This window comes from Myodes glareolus, chromosome 8 (genome assembly GCF_982192425.1).
Source record: "Myodes glareolus chromosome 8, mMyoGla1.1, whole genome shotgun sequence".
Taxonomy (NCBI): Eukaryota; Metazoa; Chordata; class Mammalia; order Rodentia; family Cricetidae; genus Myodes; species Myodes glareolus.
Genome location: NC_142033.1, coordinates 75,908,906 through 75,930,600, shown reverse-complemented (window position 1 = coordinate 75,930,600; position 21,695 = coordinate 75,908,906). Strand labels below are relative to the sequence as shown.

The 21,695-nt window shown below is 42.9% G+C and overlaps 2 protein-coding genes across 16 annotated transcripts in view; one reads left to right on the top strand and one right to left on the bottom strand.

Moving 5' to 3' along the window:
• The window catches only part of Depdc5 (DEP domain containing 5, GATOR1 subcomplex subunit), a 124,838-nt gene extending 124,709 nt beyond the window's left edge, over positions 1–129 (bottom strand). For 8 of the 9 annotated variants that reach the window (XM_085692149.2, XM_087909159.1, XM_087909157.1 and 5 more), the window contains exon 1: positions 76–129. The gene's annotated coding sequence lies outside the window, so the exon portion shown is untranslated. Of the gene's footprint in view, positions 1–29 lie in introns of all 9 variants that reach the window. The other variant, XM_085692150.2, reaches the window with a different exon arrangement.
• A 12,171-nt stretch (positions 130–12,300) lies between these two features.
• Prr14l (proline rich 14 like) overlaps positions 12,301–21,695 on the top strand; it is a 76,298-nt gene continuing 66,903 nt past the window's right edge. For 6 of the 7 annotated variants that reach the window (XR_015002778.2, XM_085692147.2, XM_048450022.3 and 3 more), the window contains exon 1: positions 12,368–12,501. Coding sequence is in view for 1 of the 7 variants with exons in the window: in XM_048450026.3 (XP_048305983.3) it covers positions 12,331–12,501 (171 nt within the window). In the remaining 6 variants the exon portion in view is untranslated. Of the gene's footprint in view, positions 12,502–21,695 lie in introns of all 7 variants that reach the window. The other variant, XM_048450026.3, reaches the window with a different exon arrangement.

Below are 21,695 nucleotides of genomic sequence, written 5' to 3'. Positions count from 1 at the left end.
CCCCCCCACAGCTCGCGCAGCTTCCGCACCAGAGCTCTAGGCGCCCGCCAGCCAGCACCGCCGAGGAGCGCTCACCTGAGCCCGCGCCGCTCCGGAGGCTCCGCCCCGAGTCCCCGCCCCTTGCCGCTCCTCGCTCCGCCGAGCCTGGCCGCTCTAGCCCAGCCGCCGCCTCGTCTCGGTGTCCTCGCCACTTCCTCCTCCGGGGCTTGGGGGGGGGGGGCGTGGCGTCGAGTCTGACTTCATTCTCTTTGAGTTCCTAGTGGAGTTTCCCGCCTCTAGCTACAGTATTGTCTGCTTTGCAAAGGAAATTTAAAAATATAGCCAGGACCTTCGTTTCAGACAGTGATCACGTAATACGGGAAACTCATGAGAGTCGACTCGTATCTCACTGAGCTGTTTTTCCTTGTGTTTGACAGTGTTAACTCATCCTGGGTTCAGAGGGCTATTGAAAAGCACAAAAGTCTCAGGGAGAAGCTGAATGTGGTGATGAACCCTGGTAATTCAGGTACTCTCGAGACAGAGGACTGACAGTTCCCTGTAGTTCAAGGCCAGGTTGGGCTATGCAGCAAGAAAACGGGACTGTGTATAACTTAAGAGAGAGTTAACTGATTTATTGTAAACTATTAAGTATGATTGAGAAATACAAGTTAATAGTCAATACAAAAACAAGCTTGGAGGAAGAGACCAATCTGTATTTCTCATTATATAGTCTTCTGTTGTCAAAATTAAGCCTAACACAAGCAACTCAAAACAAGTTTAAAGTAAACTTAGTTTGTTTAATATAAAATAATATTCAAAATTAGGTTTATAAAAAAGTTGGTTATAAAATATTGAATGTTTGAGCAAAATGGATTAAGTTTACAATAGATTTGATTGGCAGGAAGTCCCCAGGCCCAAGTAGTTCCCTTGGATGGGGCACAGATATTCAACCAGAGTAAGTGGCATCTTAACCTCATTATGGAACAAGGATGCATGGGAAATAAGACCTGTCAGAAGTCTGTTGCTTCTTCCTCCAGCTGCATATGGCTATGCAGGCCTGGCCAAACCAGGAAAAAGAAATTTCTTATCCAAAGATTAATTACTCCTTATGTCTCACGTGATGGGGGATGGTTTCTCTTGCCATTGGAGGACCTCAGAGCCTCCACCCACATCCTAAATGTCTCAGACTTCAGAGAGACAAGTAGCAATTACACTCTGCCCTCAATGTCTCCCAAATGGACATGTGAGGACGCTGTGAAGAAAGGAACCTTGTGACTGATTTGAGACCTGATTTGGCCATGCCCTCTACTCTGGCATTGTCCTTCCTCTTAGTAAAAGCTGATTCCAGGGTCCTCACCCTAACCACCCATGTTCTCTCACTAAAGGAAGATGTCAGATACTCTGTCATCAAACTCACAGCTTTGCAAAGTTATTAGACATAACAAGCCATATCTTTGACAGTTGGTTTTATATCTGTAGCATCAGCAAATGATTCTATTGGGTGGCATCCCATACCTGAGGAAGATTACTCTCTAACCTGGGCTGGTCTGTGGGGCTTTGGGACTATGCAATAGGGTGCTCCAGGGCCAGTGCCTGTAAGGAGGGTACAGGCTTGGAAGAGGTACTTGTGGATGTTTTCCCATATAGATACCAAGACTCGTTCAATATTATTATCTTGCTTTACAAATTATGCCTCTAACCCAATCTATTTTTAAATAAAATGTTAAGAAATTTCTTCTACCAGACAGTGGTGGCACACATCTTTAATCCCAGCACTTGGGAGGCAGAGGCAGGTAGACTTCTGTGAGTTCAAAACAAGCCTGTTCTACAGAGTGAGATCCAGTACAGCCAGGACTAAACAACACAATAAAACCCTGTCCCAAATACCAAATAACCAGGTGGTGGTGCACAGCTTTAATCCCAGCACTTGGGAGGCAGAGGAGGCAGATCTCCGTGATTTTTGAGGCCCACTTGGTCTACAAAGCAAGTTCCAAGACAGCCAGAACTGTTACATAAAGAAACCCTGTCTCAAAAAAAAAAAAAAAAAAAAAAGGAAAGAAAGAAAAAAAGATGCTTCTGCTTAGCACAAGACACACAGGGGCAACATGAAAATTCCTTTTGGTTCCTTCCCACTCTGGTTCCTTCCCTTGATCACATCAGCCTTCCTTATTATACTCATGTTTTACTGAATTTCACTCTATACCCAAGCAAAATGTTCCATGTAAGCTCTCCCGGTGACTTTCACCCTACAAATCTCCATTTGTTCCAGACATAGCTACAAAAAGACCTTACAGACAACGTGGAGAAACTGGTTGAAAAGAACTTCATCCCTTTCATCCCGCTCCAAATATTATTTTTTACATTTGTCCTCTTTCTTTCCTTTGACACTCTGTAGTTCCCTGCTACTTCTGCTAGTTCATTTGGCTCAGGAGTCCTGGCATGGGACCAATCCCTGTCACCCTGAATCAAGTCCATGCCCACTTAGTCTCCCTTGCCTTGGCTCCTTCTCCTCTCTCAACCTTCCTTCCAGGGAAATCTCTCAGTTTTACTCGGTAACCAAATCAGCTGTTTACAGCCCTTTAACAATTCTGTTTCAAAAGTCTCATTAGGAATACAGAACGACAATCGTCGCATAATGCATCACAGCTGATCAAGTTAAACTCTCCCGCTAAGTGACAGGAGGACTGACCCTTCAGTGCACCTATCAGTAACCTCCCACCCCATCCAACAACAGACTCCATCACAGACGATCAAGTTAGAACTCTTCTCATGCTAAGTGACCAGGGGACCCTTCCCCAATTTCAGTGTGCCAATGACTACCTCTTCTGACAAAGACCCTCTTCAGCAAACAACTCCTCTTTTCTCTATATCCTGGAGCTTTGAACTATAGTTTCCTGCTGAAAGACTACACCTCCCAGATGCCATTGCGGCAAGGGAACTACGGACCGGAGAAACTACAGGTGGGAGCTTATAATAGGTGAGGTAGTCATTTATGGCCCTATAAAAGTAGCCTTCCTCCTGGGGTATCCTCTCATCTGTCTGCATGAACTGGGCCGTTTTATTATTTTATTCTCTTATAGTATGAGGTGTTCTTCATACCCCCCTTTATAGCGTGGGACTTATGGCTCATTCCTCCACGTGGGTGAGACTGTATTCCCCTAGCAAAGTGTCCTCCAATAAACACTGTCCTGCCTAGACAGACTTGCCTCTCTCCGCCTTTCTGTCTCCTTTAAGCCACCATCAGATATCTACCAGTGTGTGTGTGTGTGTGTGTGTGTGTGTGTGTGTGTGTGTGTGTGTGTTATTATAAACTTAAGATGATGGACTAGCTCTTGCTTGGAAGTGTCCACTGTGCAAGTCTCTACAAACTCAAACCCTAAGTTCTACAGTCCTTTGGATGTTGATAGTCAATTCTGAGAATTGAACCCAGGGACTTCGGCATGCAAGGCCAGCTTTTGTCCCACAGAACTAGGGACTGAAAACTAAATCAGCGAATGCTAATCAAATACCATTGAAACTATTCCAATGATTAGTGATAATAGCTATGATTTTTATGCTAATTTAAATTTTTATTTTTATTTTTTTCCTTTTATTCTTTTTTTGCTGCTCTTTTTTTATTGATAGTTAGTGAGCTCTACATTTTTCTCTGCTCCCCTCCCTGCCTCTCCCCTACCTCCTTCTATCCTCCCCCAAGGTCTCCATGCTCCCAGTTTACTCAGGAGATCTTGTCTTTTTCTACTTTCTACTTCCCATGTAGATTAGATCTATGTAAGTCTCTCTTAGTGTCCGCATTGTAATCTAAGTTCTCTGGGATTGTGGTTTGTAGGCAGATTTTTTATTTTTTATTGTTTTTATTGAACTATACATTTTTCTCCGCTCCTCTTCCTCCCTTCCTTCCTCCCCTCTGCTTCTACCCTCTCCCATGACCCCCATGCTCCCCATTTACTCAGGAGATCTTGTCTTTTTATCCTTCCTATGCAGATGCATGTATGTCTCTATTAGGGTCCTCTTTGTTGTCTCAGTTGTCTGGGATTGTGAACTGTAGGTCATTTTTTTTCTTAGATTTATGTCTAGAAGCCACTTATAAGTGAGTACATATTATATTTGTCTTTCTGTGTCTGGGTTATCTCGCTCAATATGGTTTTTCCTAGATTCACTTATTTGCATTCAAATGTCCTTCAACAGAAGAATAGATAAAGAAAATGTGCTACATTTACACAGTGGAGTACTACACAGCAGTTAAAATTTTAATTTTATAAAGCTACCCACCACGGAAGATAGTTAAATGGGTTGCTGGGCAACCTGACTTTCATCACAGGGACCCAAGAAATGCAGCGGCATGCATCTGTAATCGCAACATGACTACTAATTGAGAACCACACACACACACACACACACACACACAAAATAAATAAATAAAACCCTTAAGGGCTTGCTAGCCTGAAGAGCTCCATGCAGCAGAAACTGAAAGGGAGACCTTCCCTCACAAATGAAGCACACTCTGTCACTCATGCCCAGTAATGTATGACTGATGATATTGTTCACACACTAAGCACATACATCTAAATAAATAGCTACCGTGACTTCATAGACTTCCTTCTAAATTTCCTATTGTATCACAACTAGACAGTAGACCCTAGTGACCTCACAGGTGGACAGTGAAAAGCTGAGGAGAAACTCAAAAGGGACAGAGTCCAACCTCATCCAGTCCAATTTGGTATATTAAACCTAGGGTTGGCCCAAGCCCCTATTTACTGGTACATCCTTGTCTTTAAGGAAAAAGAATTACGTGAGTTGGGGCTGGAGAGATGGCTCAGCAGTTAAGAGCATTGCCTGCTCTTCCAAAGGTCCTGAGTTCAATTCCCAGCAACCATATGGTGGCTCACAACCATCTATCATGAGGTCTGGTGCCCTCTTCTGGCCTGCAGGCATACACACAGACAGAATATTGTATACATAATAAATAAATAAATAGATAAATAAATAAATAAATAAATAAATAAATAAATATTTAAATAAAAAAAAGAATTACGTGAGTTATAATCCCACTCTGTAGCCAGACTGGTGTTGAACTCATGGCAATCCTCCTGCCTCAGCTTCTCTCCAGCTTCTGTCTGGGATTGTAGGAATGAGTCACCTTGCCCAGTGCACTTGCCTCTTGCTTCTTCACATTCTTTTTTCTTTCTTTCTCTTATGACTAGTGCCAGGGATGGGAGCCAGGGCCTCACACACCCTGGCCAAAGCTGTCTATCTGCAGGCATCCTCAGCCCGGTCTCTGCCCTGTGCCACCCTCCCATCTCCTGCTTCATTCTGGTAACATTTTATAAGCAGAGAAAGTGTCTTAGGTCACCACACTGCATGTGCCTTCTGACCATGGTGACTACTAATCAAAACGGCATCTTGGCCTCTAATTCATTACAGCACTTTTTTTAAGGTCTTTTTTTCTAGTTTTAACACAAACTACAGATTTCCAATGTTTTTCAGAAAAGGTATAATTTTTATTTTAAGCAAAAACACTGTAAAACAGTAGAGGACTTGGTAGCAGGCTTCTCATAGCACAATAAGTAAAGGTTCCCATAGTGGTATATACCTAATATCCCATCTCTGGGAGAGTTTGTGGCCACTCTGACCTACATAGTTGGAGATTGGAAAAAATTAAAAAGGAAAGATGTTAGGAGAAGAAAAAAAGCCAGGTGATGGGAGTGGTGGCGACAGTGGCATAGATCTTTAATCCCAACACTCAGGAGGCAGAGGCAGGCGAATGTCTGAGTTCGAGGCCAGCCTGGTCTACAGTGAGAGTTCCAGAACTGCCAAGGCTACACGGAAAAACTCTCAAAAAACCAAAAACAGCCGTGTGGTGGTGGCACATGCCTTTAATCCTAGCACTAGGAAGGAAGAGATAGGAGGATCTCTGTGAGTTCGAGGCCAGCCTGGGCTACAAGAGCTAGTTCCAGGACAGGCTCCAAAGCTACAGAGAAACCTTGTCTCAAGCAAAACAAAACAAAACACAACAACGACAATAACAAAAACTCCAAAACAACATCAGAAAGTTAATAGAGTTTATGAGGCCACATTAAAAGTAGAAGTTTGTAAGATGAATAATACTTCCATGTGATTTAGGAGAGTGTGTATGGCAGGCATGGCTGGGCCTATTATCCTAGTATCCGAAAGGCTGAGACAGGAAGAGTTTGAAGCCAGCCTGGTCCACAGAGCAAGCTTCAGACTAGAAAGTAAGATCCTGTCTCAAAAGAATTAAAAAGTAAAACTAACCAAATAAGCACAATAAAAACAGAGCCTGAAACTAGAAGGAAGACCTTGACTCAAAAACACATGACATTAATGAGGGATTGCTTACAGTTTCAGAGGGTGAGTCCTGCATTGTCATGGCAGGAAGAAGAGCAGCAGGCTGACAAGCATGGTGCTGGAGAATTAGCTGAGAGATCCGCAAGCCTGGGGAGAGTGGTAGGGATGGGAGGGATGGAGGGGAGAGAGAGAGAGAGAGAGAGAAAGAGAGAGAGAGAGAGAGAGAGAGAGAGAGAGAGAGAGAGCGCTATGGAGCTAGTACAAGTTAACTGCAATGGTTTGGGCTTTTGAAACCTCAAAACTAAGCCTACCATTAATGACACACCTCTTCAATAAGACCACATCTTCTTTTTTTATATAATGTATTTAATTTTATTCTATGTGCATTGGTGTGAGGTTGTCAGATCTCCTGGAACTGGAGTTACAGACAGTTGTGAGTTGCCATGTGGGTGCTGGGAATTGAACCTGGGTCCTCTGGAGGAGCAGCCAGTGCTCTTAACCACTGAGCCATCAATCCAGCACAAGATCACATCTTCTTAAAGCAGATGCAGATGCAGCCACTGAACAGAGCTCCCGGAGTCCTGCCGAAGAGATGGAGGAGCAATAACATGAGCAACAGAGTCAAGACCATGACGTGGAAACCCACATAAAAAGCTGACCTGAACTAGTGGGAGCTCACTGACTCTGGATTGACAACCTGCATAAGACCGATCTAGACCCCCTGAAAGCAGGTGGCAATGAGTGACTTGGGTAGTTTGTGGGACCACTGGCAGTGGGACTAGGAGCAATTCCTAATGAATGAGCTGACTATTTGGAGCCCATTTCCTATGAAGAGAAACCTTGCTCAGCCTAGACAAGATGGGGAGGGTGTTGGTCCTGCCTCAAAGTGGTAGTAATGTGACAGAATTCATTGACTCTCCTTATCCTCTCTGAGGAGCAGATGGGTGGTGGGGTGAAGGGAAATGGAGGGAGCAGGAGAAGAGGAAGGGGAAACTGGGATTAGTCTGTAAAAATTAATTAACTAATTAATAGAATAAAATAAAAAAAAGATCACATCTTCTAATCCTTCCTTAACAGTTTAATTAACTCCAGAACAAACTTTCAAATGTATGAACCTATGGGGTCATTCTCATTTAAGCCACCACAGCCAGCCTCTACTACATAGAGACTTTGTCAAAAGCAAAATAAATAAACAAACAATAATTAAAGATCTCATGATGAGAAAATATCATATTTAAAAACAAAGGTAGAATGAATAGTGGGATTGATTATACAAAACCGTACCGGATCTTGAGACAAAAGGAAAGGCCGGGAATGTTGAGTTTTAGACTCTATTGTGTAAAGTTGTGCAATTGCCTTTGAACATACTTAATAAGGGTATTGTGAAATTTTAAAATTTTTATGCAGAATGGTAGTAGAGCACACCTTTAATCCCAGCACTGGGGAGGAGGAGGCAGGTGGATCTCTGTGAATTTGAGGCCAACCTGGTCTACAGAGGAGTTCCAGAACAACCAAGGCTACAAGAGAAACCCTGTCTTGAAACAGGCCCTCCCAATTTAATTTACTTTAAGAAAATTTTTATTTCGCTATTTTTTTTAAACTGCTGAAGGGTCAGGTATAATGTCCCAGTTCTCGGCCCCAGCCATTCCCCACACCACACCTACTCGGGTGGTGGTCGTCCTGCTTCGTCTGGGCCTTCCGTAGAGGCTGCCCCCTCATCATCAGGCTATTTTGTTATTTTTTATTTACATGTATGTGTGTTTTATCTCTGTATATCTTTGGGGGGGTTCCCACAGAGTCTAGAAAAGGGCATCAGATCCTCTGCATCTGGAGTTATAAGGGATTGTAAACTGCCTCATTTAGGTTCTACTAACCAAACTGTCCTGTAGACAGAAGTGTCTGTCCTACCCAGGCCCACAGCTGGTTCACAAAGAAACACACAGAGGCTTATAAAATTATAAAGTGTTTAGTCTATTAGCTCAGGCTTATTGTTAACTAGCTCTTGCAATTTAAATTAACTCATAACTCTTATCTATGTTTAGCCATGTGGTTTGGTACAATTTCTCGGTGAGGCATTCTCATCTTACTTCTGTATCAGGCTTATGACTGCATCTCTACCTTCCTCTTCCCAGAATTTTTCTAATTTGATCACCCTGTCTGTACTTCCTGCCTAGCTACTGGTCAAACAGCGTTTTATTAAACTAATATGAGTGACAAATCTTTCCAATATGTAAGAGCATTATCCCTCAGCATTTCCCTTTCTTTCTTTTCAAAAGAAGAACTCTGAATCTAATCTCCTTTGTTTAGCTTTTTTCCTGACCATTATCCATAACAACTTGTAGCCAACATTCTAAACAAAGACATACTCCATAATCCATTTGGGAATGTGGGCATACTTAGTTTTTTAGGCTACTTCCTGCTGATTGGGGGTGCTGATAATCTTATGGGGACCTAAAGAAAATTTAGGTTTATAGTAAAATCATGATTGGAGTGTTCCATGAGGCTTGATCATCTCAACCAGCAGCCTTGAAGCTGCTCTGGGTACAGAACTCAGAAGAAACTGCAACAGAGGTGTTTTGTAAACATTGGATCATCTGGGTCATCCATTCCCACTGGAGAATTTTCAGGGGGTTTTCCTCGATCAACATTTATTTTTCTTGACCAAAAATAAATCCAAAGGCTCTCATTTCCTGTGAAAACAAAAGCAAAACTTCTTGTACAAAGTAACATATCTTTTGACTTAAATTTTGAAGTCAAGGCATTTTCAAAATATATAGGTTGGATTAATCCAGCAGCATTTATAATCAAATATTGTTTAGCAGCTGTTGCTCCTTCCTCTGCAGTCAAATAATTGAAAGACAACAAAATAACATACAGTATCTAGACTATCTGTATATTTTCCATCTTTATGTGACTTTTTTAACTTTATTATTTTTATTTTTAATTTTTTTTTTTGAGACAAGGTTTCTCTGTGTATCTTAGACTCTCCTGGAACTCACTTTGTAGACCACGCTGGCCTCAAATTCATAGAGATCTGTCTGCCTCTGCCTCCCAAGTGGTGGGGTGAAAGGCCTATACCACTACACCTGACTACTCTATTTCTTTTTTCTAAGGGCTTTCTCTATTCTTTTTCTTTTCTCTCCCAAGTGTATCTATATTTTTAAACACACTGTAAAGCATTTAGAGGGTTCTTTTTTTGTCTGAATTTGTCTATACTGTATATCTCTGTTATTTTCTGACATGAGTCTTTAATCTGGTAAGCAATATGGCTAGGATTAGAGCTGCATCTTTGACGACTGGTTCCACTCCATTCCTTGACCTACCTAGACTATAGCTTGATGGCTGAGGTACTGCTGGGAGACATATCTATTGCCACAACTCTGTAGAGTTTCTAGGTTCATGCCACCACCAAGAAACATGCCACTGGTTGCTCATAAACACCATTTAAGTCTTTGGTGGCAGGGTTTCTTAAAAGAGTGGCATGGTTTTGCTGCTAACGCTGAGTCAGGAAGCCTCTCTTATAGGAGCCAAGCCTCTGTTTGCCTCTAACAAAGAGAGCTCACCCAAGAAAATGCTGCTACCAAGAAGCTGCACTTGACTGTGTTCTGTCTAGAATCCCTTCTCAAGCTCTCTCAGGTTTTATGTGTATGTAGTTCCTGAACATTGGGGTGCCATTTTTAGATGGAAGTTTCTGTCCCGCCGAGTCCCACAGCCGTTCAGTCCCCAAGAAACACACAGAGGCTTATATTAATTATAAACTGTTTGGCCTATTATCTTAGGCTTATTATTAACTAGCTCTTACAACTTAAATTAACCCACAATTCTTTTTTTAAAAAATATTTATTTATTTATTATGTATACAATATTCTGTCTGTGTGTATGTCTCATTACAGATGGTTGTGAACCACCATATAGTTGCTGGGAATTGAACTCAGGACCTTTGAAAGAGCAGGCAATGCTCTTAACCACTGAGCCATCTCTCCAGCCCCCACAATTCTTATCTATGTTTAGCCACACGAGAAAAGGTACCTTTTCTCAGTGAGGCATTCTCATCTTGCTTCCTCTGTGTCTGACTGGTGATCACATCTCTACCTTTTCTCTTCCCAGAATTCTAGTCTGGTCATCCTGCCTATACTTCCAGTCTGGCTATTGGCCAATCAGTGTGTTATTAAACTAAGAAGAGTGATAAATCTTTCCAGAGTACAAGAACATTATCCCACAGCATAGTCCTCTGCAAGAGCACCAGTCTTAACTGCTCAGTCATCTCTCCAGCCCCTTAAAAATGTTCCGGAGTGGAACATTTTTTTAGCTAATTAATCCTTTTTTTGTTTGTTTGTTTTGGGGGACCTGTTTTTCCCCCAAGGCAGAGTTTCTATGTGTAACAGTCCTGTCTATTCTGGAATTCCATTTGTAGACAAAGCTGGCCTGGAACTCACAAAGATCTGCCTGCCTCTGCTCTGACTCCTGGAGTGTTGGTATTAATTAAAGGCATAGGCAAGCACTGTCTGACTAGTTAATTAATCTTTACCTCAGTATATATTAGAAAAATCAGTAGCTTACATGCAAACTTTATACATATATGAACTGCATATGATTTCATTCAGCCCAAAGATAGTAGGATTGACATATGAATTTGTGTATTTTCAACCCTAATGCTGAGAAAAACCACCATCTCTGGCAAAATATGTACTCACTAACTCAAAGATATTTTTTAAATTAATTTTTAATTATGTGCTTTTGTGTATGGGATATTTGATTTGTGTATGGAGGCCAGAAGCAGGGGCTTCTGCTCCAACTGAACTCGACTTACAGGGTGTTGTGAGCCTCCTAGCGAGGTTGATAGAAACTGACCTGAAATCTACTAGGAAAGCAGAAATTGTCCTGTTTGAACACTGAACTTTTATACAGCCTCTCACAGATCTGTTTTGTTTGTTCTTTGAGTCAGAGCCTCTCTCTGTAGCTCTGACTGTTCTGGAACTCACTTTGTGGACCAGACAGGCTTAGACATAGAGATAGATGCTCCTCCCTCTCCTGCAGTTAAAGGAGCGCACCGCCAAGCCTAGGCTCCCTGCACATGTCCTATTCAGAGAAAAGCTAATCACAATTTTCCCCAAAGCCCTCATCACCTGCCAGACAGATGAACTTTAAGAACTATAGGTGTCTAATTATAAACCATGTCTGTGATTTGGGGCAAACTTGATTATTCTATGGACATATTTAATCCTCACAACCCTTTTTTTCCCCATTCTAATCTCTGCTGGACACTTCTTTAGGTGCTGTGATACAGTGTTGAAGAAGACAGGCGAAGATGGGAAGGGATAGGCAACAAGGAAGAGATGAAATGCGGTGGCAATGAAAGAGTGGCAATGAAATAAAAAGGACATGTAACCAACTACTTTTCTGGTATATCATTTAGATTCAATAGCCAGTGTGATTAGAAGAGAATGGTGTGACCTAACCACTGATTGAAGTAGTTATTAAAAGGTCTCATGATCTGCCGGGATGGTGGCAGTTGTCCATGTCATGGAAATGGATCTGACCATAGCATTGATAACAGTTGGAGACAAGAACAGGGCCAAAGGGTGTCTTTTTCTTTTCTTTTTTTTTTTTCTTTTTTTTTCTTCTTTTTTTTTTTTGGTTTTGGTTTCTCCTTAGCTTCGAAGCCTGTCCTGGAAACGCGCTCTGTAGACCAGGCTGGCCTCGAACTCACAGAGATCCTCCTGCCTCTGCCTTTCTTTTTTATTATTATTTATTTATTTTTAATTAATTTATTTATTTATTAAAAATTTCCACCTCCTCCCCGCCTCCCTTTTCCCTCCCCCTCCCCCTGCCTCTGCCTTTCAAGGGCTGGGATTAAAGGCCTGTGCAACACCCGCCAGGCTTTGTGTATTTCTCTTTAAGAGCCAGTGTGATGGGGGCGGAGCTGAGTGTGTCGGGGGCTAGCAGAGGGCGGAGGTACGGGCTGGGAAGAGCGGCCCTCCCGAGTGCGCGCGCGCGCCGTGCGGGGGCGGGATCAAGACCCGTCCGCATGGCTGGCTGTGGCCCCGGATGAGGAAGTGCGGTGGGGAGGGGGAGGCTGTAGAAGCGGTAGAGGCCGGAGCGCCCTCGGGCCTCGGTTCCAGAAGATCTGGTAGAGTTGGCGTCGGCGGGGACAGCGGGGACCGAGGCAGCCGAGGCCAAGGTGGCAGCATGAGCACGGGCCGCGGAGCAGGCCACAGGGTAAGAGGCCCAGGCGGCCCCACAACGCCATGGGGGTCCTCCCACGGCCGGTGCTGACTAAGGGGGTCCTCGCCCCCAGCCTCTCGGGGCGCTGAAGGGCACCAAAGCTGCGTTGTTAGTGACAGAAACACCCACAGACATCGAGGAGATCAGGCACCACGTCACTGGGAGAAAACAGCTTCTCGGAGTCCTGGCTCCAGGGGAAAGAGGCTCCCTTTCAACTTCCATCTGCAGGGGACCCCCCCCAACTTCTCTCCCTGGAGAGGATGGCGCCCCTCTTCTGCATACGCCTTTCCTCGGGTCAGGTCTGTTTGTCCGCGAAGGGAGACCCGTTTATGGTGGTGAAAGGAATTCTTTATTCTAAGGATTTAAGGAATTATCCCCAAACGACCCCCACTTTTGGCAGCGTCTTCCAAGTGAAGTAGATTCTCAACTTCCCTAAAAGGTGACAGAGGTATCCTCCTTTTTGCAGAAAAAGGAAAAAACAAAGCAAAACAAAAGATTTGTCTTCTCTCCATTTTTCACCTTCTCAAGATAAAGAGAGGAAGGCCCAGAATTTATGTTACTGCAAGTCCGTCTCTCTCGCCTTCCCCCAGTCACGTCCAGCAAGGGAGCTTTGCTTTTTGTGTTTTTATTAGGTCTACTAGTGCTTCTCTTCCTCCTTTGGAGTGTGATATTTGCAAGTTTGTGTCTCCCACTTACCATCTTGACCTTGACTCTTCGCCTGACAGTGGCAGCCCACCTCTAACCTGGTACTTTTTTTCTCTCTCTGAATTGGCATGAGGTGCCCAGTGAACTTTTGGTCAGTTGTAATATTGGTTGATGAAGAAAGTAAAGTCATGCTCAAAGAAGCAGGTGTTTGCATGACTCTATCCTCCATCACTAATGTTTCACCCACACTTTCCCCCGGAAAGGCTCTTCCCACAATCCTATGATAAAGGATCTCTGTTTTCCTTTTGGATCCTACTGTACTCTACTCCCCAAGTTAAGAAAGAGAGCCTTAGTGACAATCAGAATGAAAAAAAAAGAGATTAAATTTTGTTGTTTTTCAAAACAGGGTTTCTCTGTGTAACAGCCCTGACTATCTTCGAACTCTCTTTGTAGACTAGGCTGGCCTCAAACTCAGAAGATCCGCCTGTCTCTGCCTCCTGAGTTCTGGGATTTCAATATGTGACTAATATTTGGAAACAGATTATTATTATTTGAGATCAGGTCTCAATACAACCCAGTGTGTACCCTAGACTGACCTTCAACCCCTGACCCTTGATATTTCTCCTGTCTCACTCTCCAGAATGCTGCTTTTTTAGACATGTACCATCGTGTGCCTCGTTTTGTTTTGAGACAGGGTCTCATGTAGCTCAGACTGGCCTCATTTACTATATAGCCAAGCCTCTGATGGTCCTATCTCCATCTCCGCAGTAAAATTCTTAAGAGGGAGGGAAGCTTGCTGTCACAAGGCAGACTTTTTGTCCACCAAATCTTTCTAGGTCTGCTTTCCCACTCCCTTCATTTGCTTTTTTTTTTTTTAATATTTATTTATTTATTATGTATACAATATTCTGTCTACGTGCATGCCTGAAGAGGGCACTAGGCCTCATTACAGATGGTTGTAAGCCACCATGTGGTTGCTGGGAATTGAACTCAGGACCTTTGGAAGAGCAGGCAATGCTCTTAACCACTGAGCCATCTCTCCAGCCCCTTCATTTGCTTTTGTGACAGAGAAAAAAAGCTTTTCTCTACATATCCTTTGCAGCCTCTGGTGATCCTAAGGGAAATAAGACTGGCCTTTCCCAGTATGGGAAGCGGTGCAGATGGTTTCTTTCCCCATTCCCTTGGATAAGTTTATGAAAACTTTTCCTAGGTGGTCTCTCATCAGTAGACATAAGGGCATTTTCAGTTTTATGCCCTCTGTTGAAAGATGGATCTTCCCCATGTAAATCCCCCGACACCAATGTTAGTTAAAAGGGAAAGGGCAGCAGTGCCTGAGGCCCCAGAGACTCCCTGCACCATTCATGTTTCAGTTTGTGTTGAGATCTTGTTTAGTGGTTCATTGTTTAGAGACAGGGTCTAGCTCTAGCTGGCCTCACTCACCATTTATCCAAGTCTGTCCTTGAACTCTCAGCCCTCCTCTTACCTCAGCCTCTCTCTAGGTGTGGGGCCTCAGGAGTGAGCCACTATTCCTGGTTTAGGGAGATTTATTTTAAGTTTCTTCTTTTTCTGTTCCTCAAGAAGAGGCCTCTTCTCCAAATTCTCTCATGGAAGAACTGACTACAGTGTCTGGATGTCCCTAACAGAGGGACTGGCTACAGGATCTTTGGAAAAGGTGAAAGGGGTGCTGGGAACTTCTGAAGGCCTGATCATCCTTGTATTGTTCCTTGCCACAAACATGACAGTGCCCAATCTTCCTTCCTTCCTTCCTTCCTTCCTTCCTTCCTTCCTTCCTTCCTTCCTTCCTTCCTTCCTTTTTTTTCTGAGACAGTTTTCTCTGCACAGCCCTGGAATTTCCTCTGTAGACCAGGCTGGCTCCAAACTCACAGAGATCTGTCTGCCTCTGCTTCCTAAGTGCTGGGATTAAAGGCGTGCACCATCATGCCCAGCTTTGTGCCCACTGTTCTTAATAGCTTCTTTTACATTTGAACTAAAGAGAAGGGATTACTGAGGCACATAGTTTTCTGCTCTGCTTTCTTTGAATAGTTAGTTTTGTTTCTTTCCTCCTGTGTTTTTACTTTATTGTTGTCATGTTTTACATCCAAAACTATTATTTGGGAAAAGTCGAATTAATCGATTAGAAATGTTGCCACTGTAGAATTTTTGGCATTGCAAAATGTCCTAATGAGACAGTTTTGATGGTAATTAATTCTTTACTAGTGGGTTTCTGCTTTTGTCATTTTTTTTTTCTTTTGGGTAGGACACACACTTCCAGATTACCTGAAGGTACACTGAAGAAAAGTTTCTGTCTTTTTTTGGTATAGAAAGTGTTCTTAAATTGCCTTAATGCCCGTGAGTACCTACTGAAGGCATTAGTTTGAGCCCTGTACTCCTGTTGTTATCTGTTGTAGTGTGTGTGCTGAAACAAAAGAGAAGTTATCCTTTTCATAGTGGGCTTTTTTTGCGTTTTTTTTTTTTTTGTCTTGTGCATTTTGCATGGGAAAAACAAGCCCAGGAAAGCTCATTTAAACTGAAGATGTTCCAGGGTGTGCAACTAGTAAGTGGAGTCTCTCTCCCGGAGAGATTCAGCTCTTCCCTCCAGAGTTTTGCATTTGAAACAGATAAGAGGCCAATTATTGTAATATCTTTTCCCAATCTTCTTTTTGTTTTGTTTTTCGGACAGTGTTTCTCTTTGTAACCCTGACCGTCCTGGAACTCTGTAGACCAGGCTGGCCTCAAACTCAGAGATTCACCTGCCTCTGCCTCCCAAGTGCTAGAATTAAAGATGTGTGCCCGACCTCTTCTTCCCTTCCTTCCCCCCCCCCCCTTTAACAAACTTGTAATGTTTTTTGTTTGAGATGGGGTCTCCTAGTATAGTCTACTGTGTAGCCCTGGCTGGCTTGGACTTTGTGTTTCCCTGGTATTGGGGGTAGTAGGCTTGTATTAGGAACTTCATCTTGTATTGGAATAATTTTACTTTATACTTTGTACAAATATTAGTCACCTTACAAATACTGAGATAAATCTGTTCCCTAAAAAATCTAATAGTTATCTGTACAGATGACAAGGGTCATTTTAAGATTTATTTTAAAATTTCATTTTAATCTATCTATCTAATTTTTCAAGACAGCATTTTGTTGTATTGCTTTGGCTATCTTGGAACTCACTCTGTTGACCAGTTTGGCCTCAAACTCACAGAGATCCACCTGCCTCTGCCTCCCAAATGCTGGGATTAAAGATGTGTGCTACCATCTCCCAGCTTTAAATTTCATGTATATGAGTGTTTTGCTTGAATAAGTATATATCTGTGTACCATGTGTGTGCTTGGTACCTGCAGAGGCCAGAAGAGGGCATCACATTCCCAGAATTATAGACAGCTGTGAGCTGACATGTGGGTTTTGAAAATCAAACCAGGTCCTCTGGAAGAGCAGCAAGTACTCTTAACCATTAAGCCATCTGTCCAGCCCAGTAACAGTCATTCTTAAGTTAAAAGGTTAATTTTCACTTAAACCTTAAACTTGATAATGACCTGGTATTCTTCCCCAGTAGCTTGGTTAAAAAGATGTTGTGTGCTTGAGTGTTTTACCTGCAGTGTCCACAGGCACCAGAAGAGAGCATTGGATACCTGGAACTAGAGTTAGCAGAAGGTAGTTTCTGTGTAGGTACTGAGAACCAAACCTGGGTCCTTTACAAGAGTAGACAGTACTCTGAACCACTGAGCCATCTTTCCAGCCTTAAGTTTAGAACTTTTTCTTTTACTTGCTTATTTGTCTTATCTGTCTGTCTGTCTGTTTATAATGGAGACCATGTCTCACTGTGTACCCCTGGGTAGTTTGGAACTCTCTGTGAACCACACTGGCCTCAAACTCATCCATTTGTCTCTGCTTCTCTATATTGTGTTGGTTCCCTTGGAAGGTGGTTGGGATCTACCATATGGGTGCTGCGAACTGAACTCTGGTTCTTTGTGAGAATAGCAGGTGCCCTTAACCACTGAGCCATCATCTTTCCAGTCCCAAAACAATTGTATTATTCCTGAAAGAAACTGCGCATTCCCTGTCACTTTGTGATGGCAGCACTCTTATCCCTAATAACTACTAATACTTTACAGATTTTCCTATACTTGAATTTTCATATAAATAGAGTTTTACAATTCTTGGTTTGTCTGACAGGTTTCTTACACTTAGCATAGCTTTTTCAAAGTCTGTCATTTTTTTTTTTTTTCGAGACAGGTTTTCTCTGTAGCTTTGGAGCCTGTCCTGGAACTAGCTCTTGTAGACTAGGCTGGCCTTGAACTCACAAGATCCGCCTGCTTCTGCCTCCCGATTGCTGGGATTAAAGGCGTGGACCACCACTGCCTGGCAAGTCTGTCCATTTTGTAATCTGGTATTTTGTTTCTTTTTCTGACTTAATAGTCCCTTGTATAACTAGGCAATATTTTGTTTATCTACTTATCAGTGGTCATTTGTATTTTTTTTTTTGTTTTTTGTCCACTGTGAATGTTTTTATTCAGGTTTGCTATGTGTATACCTAAGAATGGGCTTTTTGAATCAAATAGTAAGTAACTATGATCAAAGGAGGTGTTTGTTGGGGTTTTTTGTTTGTTTGTTTTTGTGTTATTGTTGTATTTTTTTCTCTCAGTGCTAGGGATTGGACACCCCTATTTTTTTATTATTTATTTGTGTTTGTGTGTATCTGTGTACATGCATGTGGTACCCTCAGAGGTTAGTAAAGGAACTGGATCCCCTGGAGCTGGAGTTAGAGGAGGTTATGATGTGCTTGATGTGGTAGCTAGGAACCCAACTGTGGCCCTGTGGAGGAGCAGTGCTCAGTCTGAATTGTGGAACCATATTTTCATCCTACGACCCAGGATCTTCCATGTTAGGCAAGCACTTCACTGAACTACAGCCCCAGCCCAAGGAGACAGAACTGGGTTTTCCTCAGCAGAGAGGCTTCAAGGAAAAGTGGAGTCATCGAGGAAATGAAACACTAGGAAGAGAGTTATGGATTAGTGTTTGAGAACGCCCACATCTCCCTGGTAGGCAGGGGAGAACGAGGTCTTGCACATAAGGTGGCAGAGACCCAAGAAGTCTGTGTGCATCCGTGAGCTTGGTTTTCTTTAGATGGGGAGTGCCTGCGTTCCTAGGTTGTCCACACACTCAGTGCTGCTTCTCAGGGGCTGTAATCGCAGGTGTGTTCCTTCCCACAGGGAGATACACTTGTTTTTTTTTTTTTTAAATGTGTGTGTGTGTGTGTGTGTGTGTGTGTGTGTGTGTGTGGTGTGTATGAATGTGGGCCTGTGCTCACCACAATGGGTGTGCAGAGGCCAGAGGCCAACTTTTTTGGGGAATGGGTCTCTCCTTCATCTTGTGAGTTTCAGGGATTGCATTCAGGTCAGCAGACTTGAAAGGCAAAGAGGTTAACTGCTGAGCCATCTTGGGGACCCATCCTTACAGTATTTTTTCCTGTGCTTATCTGTTTGTGTGCAGTGTGATAACTAGGAAGAGGAATCCAAACGAAGTTCAAATTGAATATTTCCTACTTCTTTTTGGCACCAGATAGCAATTCCAGTTTATTTCCACTAACTCCCACATATACAGACAAATGACGTAAAATCTAAAGTACCTTCAGAAATATCCAGTAGCCAGAGAAGAAAGATTCTAACTTTAAAAGTGATAAATTAGGGGACTGGAGAGATGGCTCAGAGGTTAAGAGCATTGCCTACTCTTCCAAAGGTCCTGAGTTCAATTCCCAGCAACCACATGGTGGCTCACAACCATCTGGAATGGGGTCTGGTGCCTTCTTCTGGCCTGCAGGCATACACACAGACAGAATATTGTATACATAATAAATAAATAAATATTTAAAAAGTGATAAATTAATCCCAACACTGCTTTTTTTTAAAAGATACCTTTTATTTTTAGTTGTTTAGTTTCTATTTATTTATTTATTTTGGGTTTTTCGAGACAGGGTTTCTCTGTAGCTTTAGAGCCTGTCCTGGAACTAGCTCTTGTAGACCAGGCTGGTCTCGAACTCACAGAGATCTGCCGGCCTCTGCCTCCCAAGTATTGGGATTAAAGGTGTGCACGACCACTGCCCAGCTTAGTTGTGTATATTTTTATTTTATATGTGTGTGTTGAGTGTATTTACATGTACCATCTATATGCAAGTGACCATAGAGGCTGGAAGATAGTGTTGGATCCCTTGGAACTAGGTTTATATGTGGTTGTGAGGCACCACACGGGTCCTGGGAACTGAACACAGATCCTATGCAAGAGCAGCAAGTGCTCTTAACTGTTGAGCAATTGTTCTAGCCCCACAGCACTGTTTCTAAATGGAGAATCTATGGTTTTTGTACATGACAGTGGATCTCTCCTAGGTAATTTAGGGTTTTTTTTTTTCTTGTATGTTTTTTGAAACCAGTTCTTCCTGAGTGTCCCATGCTGGTCTTGAATCCTAGGTTCTCCTAGCTTCAGCCTCCTAAGTGCTAGGATTACTATAGTGCTTAATGATTTGGGCAATTTTTACTCATTTTTTTAAAAGTTAATGTCTATGTGTGTGTGTCCCTGAATTAGTTCATGAGCACCGCAGCTGGAGTTACAGATGGTTGTGTGCTCCCTGATGTAGGTGCTGCAATCCCAGTCCTTTGTAAGAGCAGCAAGTACTTATCACCAGAGCCATCTCTTCAGCCCTCAATTTAGGCAATTTTGGTTTTGGGTTTTTTTTGTTTGTTTGTTGTTGAGAAAGGGTTTCTCTGTAGATTTGGAGCCTGTCCTGGAACTAGCTCTTGTAGACCAGGCTGGCCTCAAACTCACAGAGATTCGCCTGCCTCTGCCTCCCGAGTGCTAAGCTAAGATTAAAGGCATGTGCCACCTCTGCCTGGTGGCAATTTTGGTTTTATTTTATTTATTTATTTACTTTTGAGATGGGGTTTCACCGTCCGGCTCTAACTGACCTAGAGCTTGCTGTGCACACCTGGCTGTTCTCAAGCTCACATACAGGGTTCTGCTTTCCTCTGACTCCCAAGTGTTGGTGTTACAGGTGTGCTACCTCTCCCATCCAAAAGCAGATATTCCCTACATTTTGTTTTTTTAAGTATTTAATTTTTATATGTTTTGCCTGTTCTATCTTATACCACATATGTTCAGTGTCCTTGGAATCCAGAAAAGGGTGTTGGGTCTCCTGGGACTGGTGTTCCAGATGATAGTAAGCCACCTTGTGAGTGGTGGGAACTGAACCTAGGACCTCTGGAAGAGGCAGCTCATGCTCTGAACCACTGAGCCATAGCTCTAGTCCCTGGCCCAAGAATTTTGGAAAACCTTTTTTGTTCTCGTTGTTCTGTTTATTTTTTTACAGAGGGTTTCTCTGTGTAGCTCTCTGACTGTCCTGGAACTCCCTTTGTAGACCAGGGTGGTTTTGAACTCACAAAAATCCTCCTGCCTCTGCCTCTGGAGTGCTGGGATTAAAGTCATATGACACCACCTCCCAGTCAGAAAACTATTTTAACTTTTTGTTTAAGAATATTTAGTTTAAACCAGGTCCATGCCTTTAAACCCAGCCTTCCAAGATCAAGAGGCTTGTGTGGGATCTCTAGCTTTGGGTCAACCTAGTTAGCTAGGTAACTGTTTGCTTTCTATAGTTTCTACTCTTTAAATTGGGGACAATTTCTTAAACTATTCCTCTTTTGTTTAGGTTAGGAGAAGCATCAAGAATTAGCATAGAGGAAGTAGGAGAAATGGCTCAGTCATTAAGAACGTAGGACCCAGGTTCAGTTCTCAGCCCCCACATGGCAGCTAACAACTGTCTGTAACTTCAGCTCCAGGGGATCTGATGCTGTCATGTAGATATGCATGCAGGCAAAACACCAATGCATATGAAATAAAAAGAAATAAATCGGCTGAGCAGTGGTGGCAGACACCTTTAATGTCAGCACTTGGGAGGCAGAGGCAGGGAGATCTCAATGAGTTTGAGGTCAGCCTGGTCTACAAAGGGAGTTCCAAGACAGCCAAGAATACACAGAGAAACCCTATCTAAAAAAAAACAACAACAAAAAAAACCCCATACACCCTCCCCCCCAAAAAAGAATTAGCTAATCCCAGCACTTGAGAGGTAGAGGCAGGTAGACTTCTGTGAATTCGAGGCCAGACTGGTCTATAGAGTGAGTTCCAGGACAGCCAAGGCAACACAGAGAAACCTTGTCTCAATAAACCAAAAATTAAAAAAAGAAGAAAAAAGAATTAGCATGTAACAAAGTGTGTGTGCTCTGTGCTCTCCCTATCTTCCTCCATCTCCCTCCCCCTTATCTTCCTCTATCTCCCCCGCCATGCTCTCCCTGTCTTCCTCTGTCCCACCTCTTCTCTGTGCTCTCCCTATCTTCCTCCCCCAGCCCCCACATTGAATTTAAGGCTTCATGCATGCTAGGCAAGCGCTCTACCACTGAGCTATATTTTCATCCCTCTTGTACTGCAAAATACTTAGGTGAAATATTTCAGCAAACACAGTGAGAGTCCTCTTCTTCTGTAGTATATCGTATTAGGCTTGTCATTTTC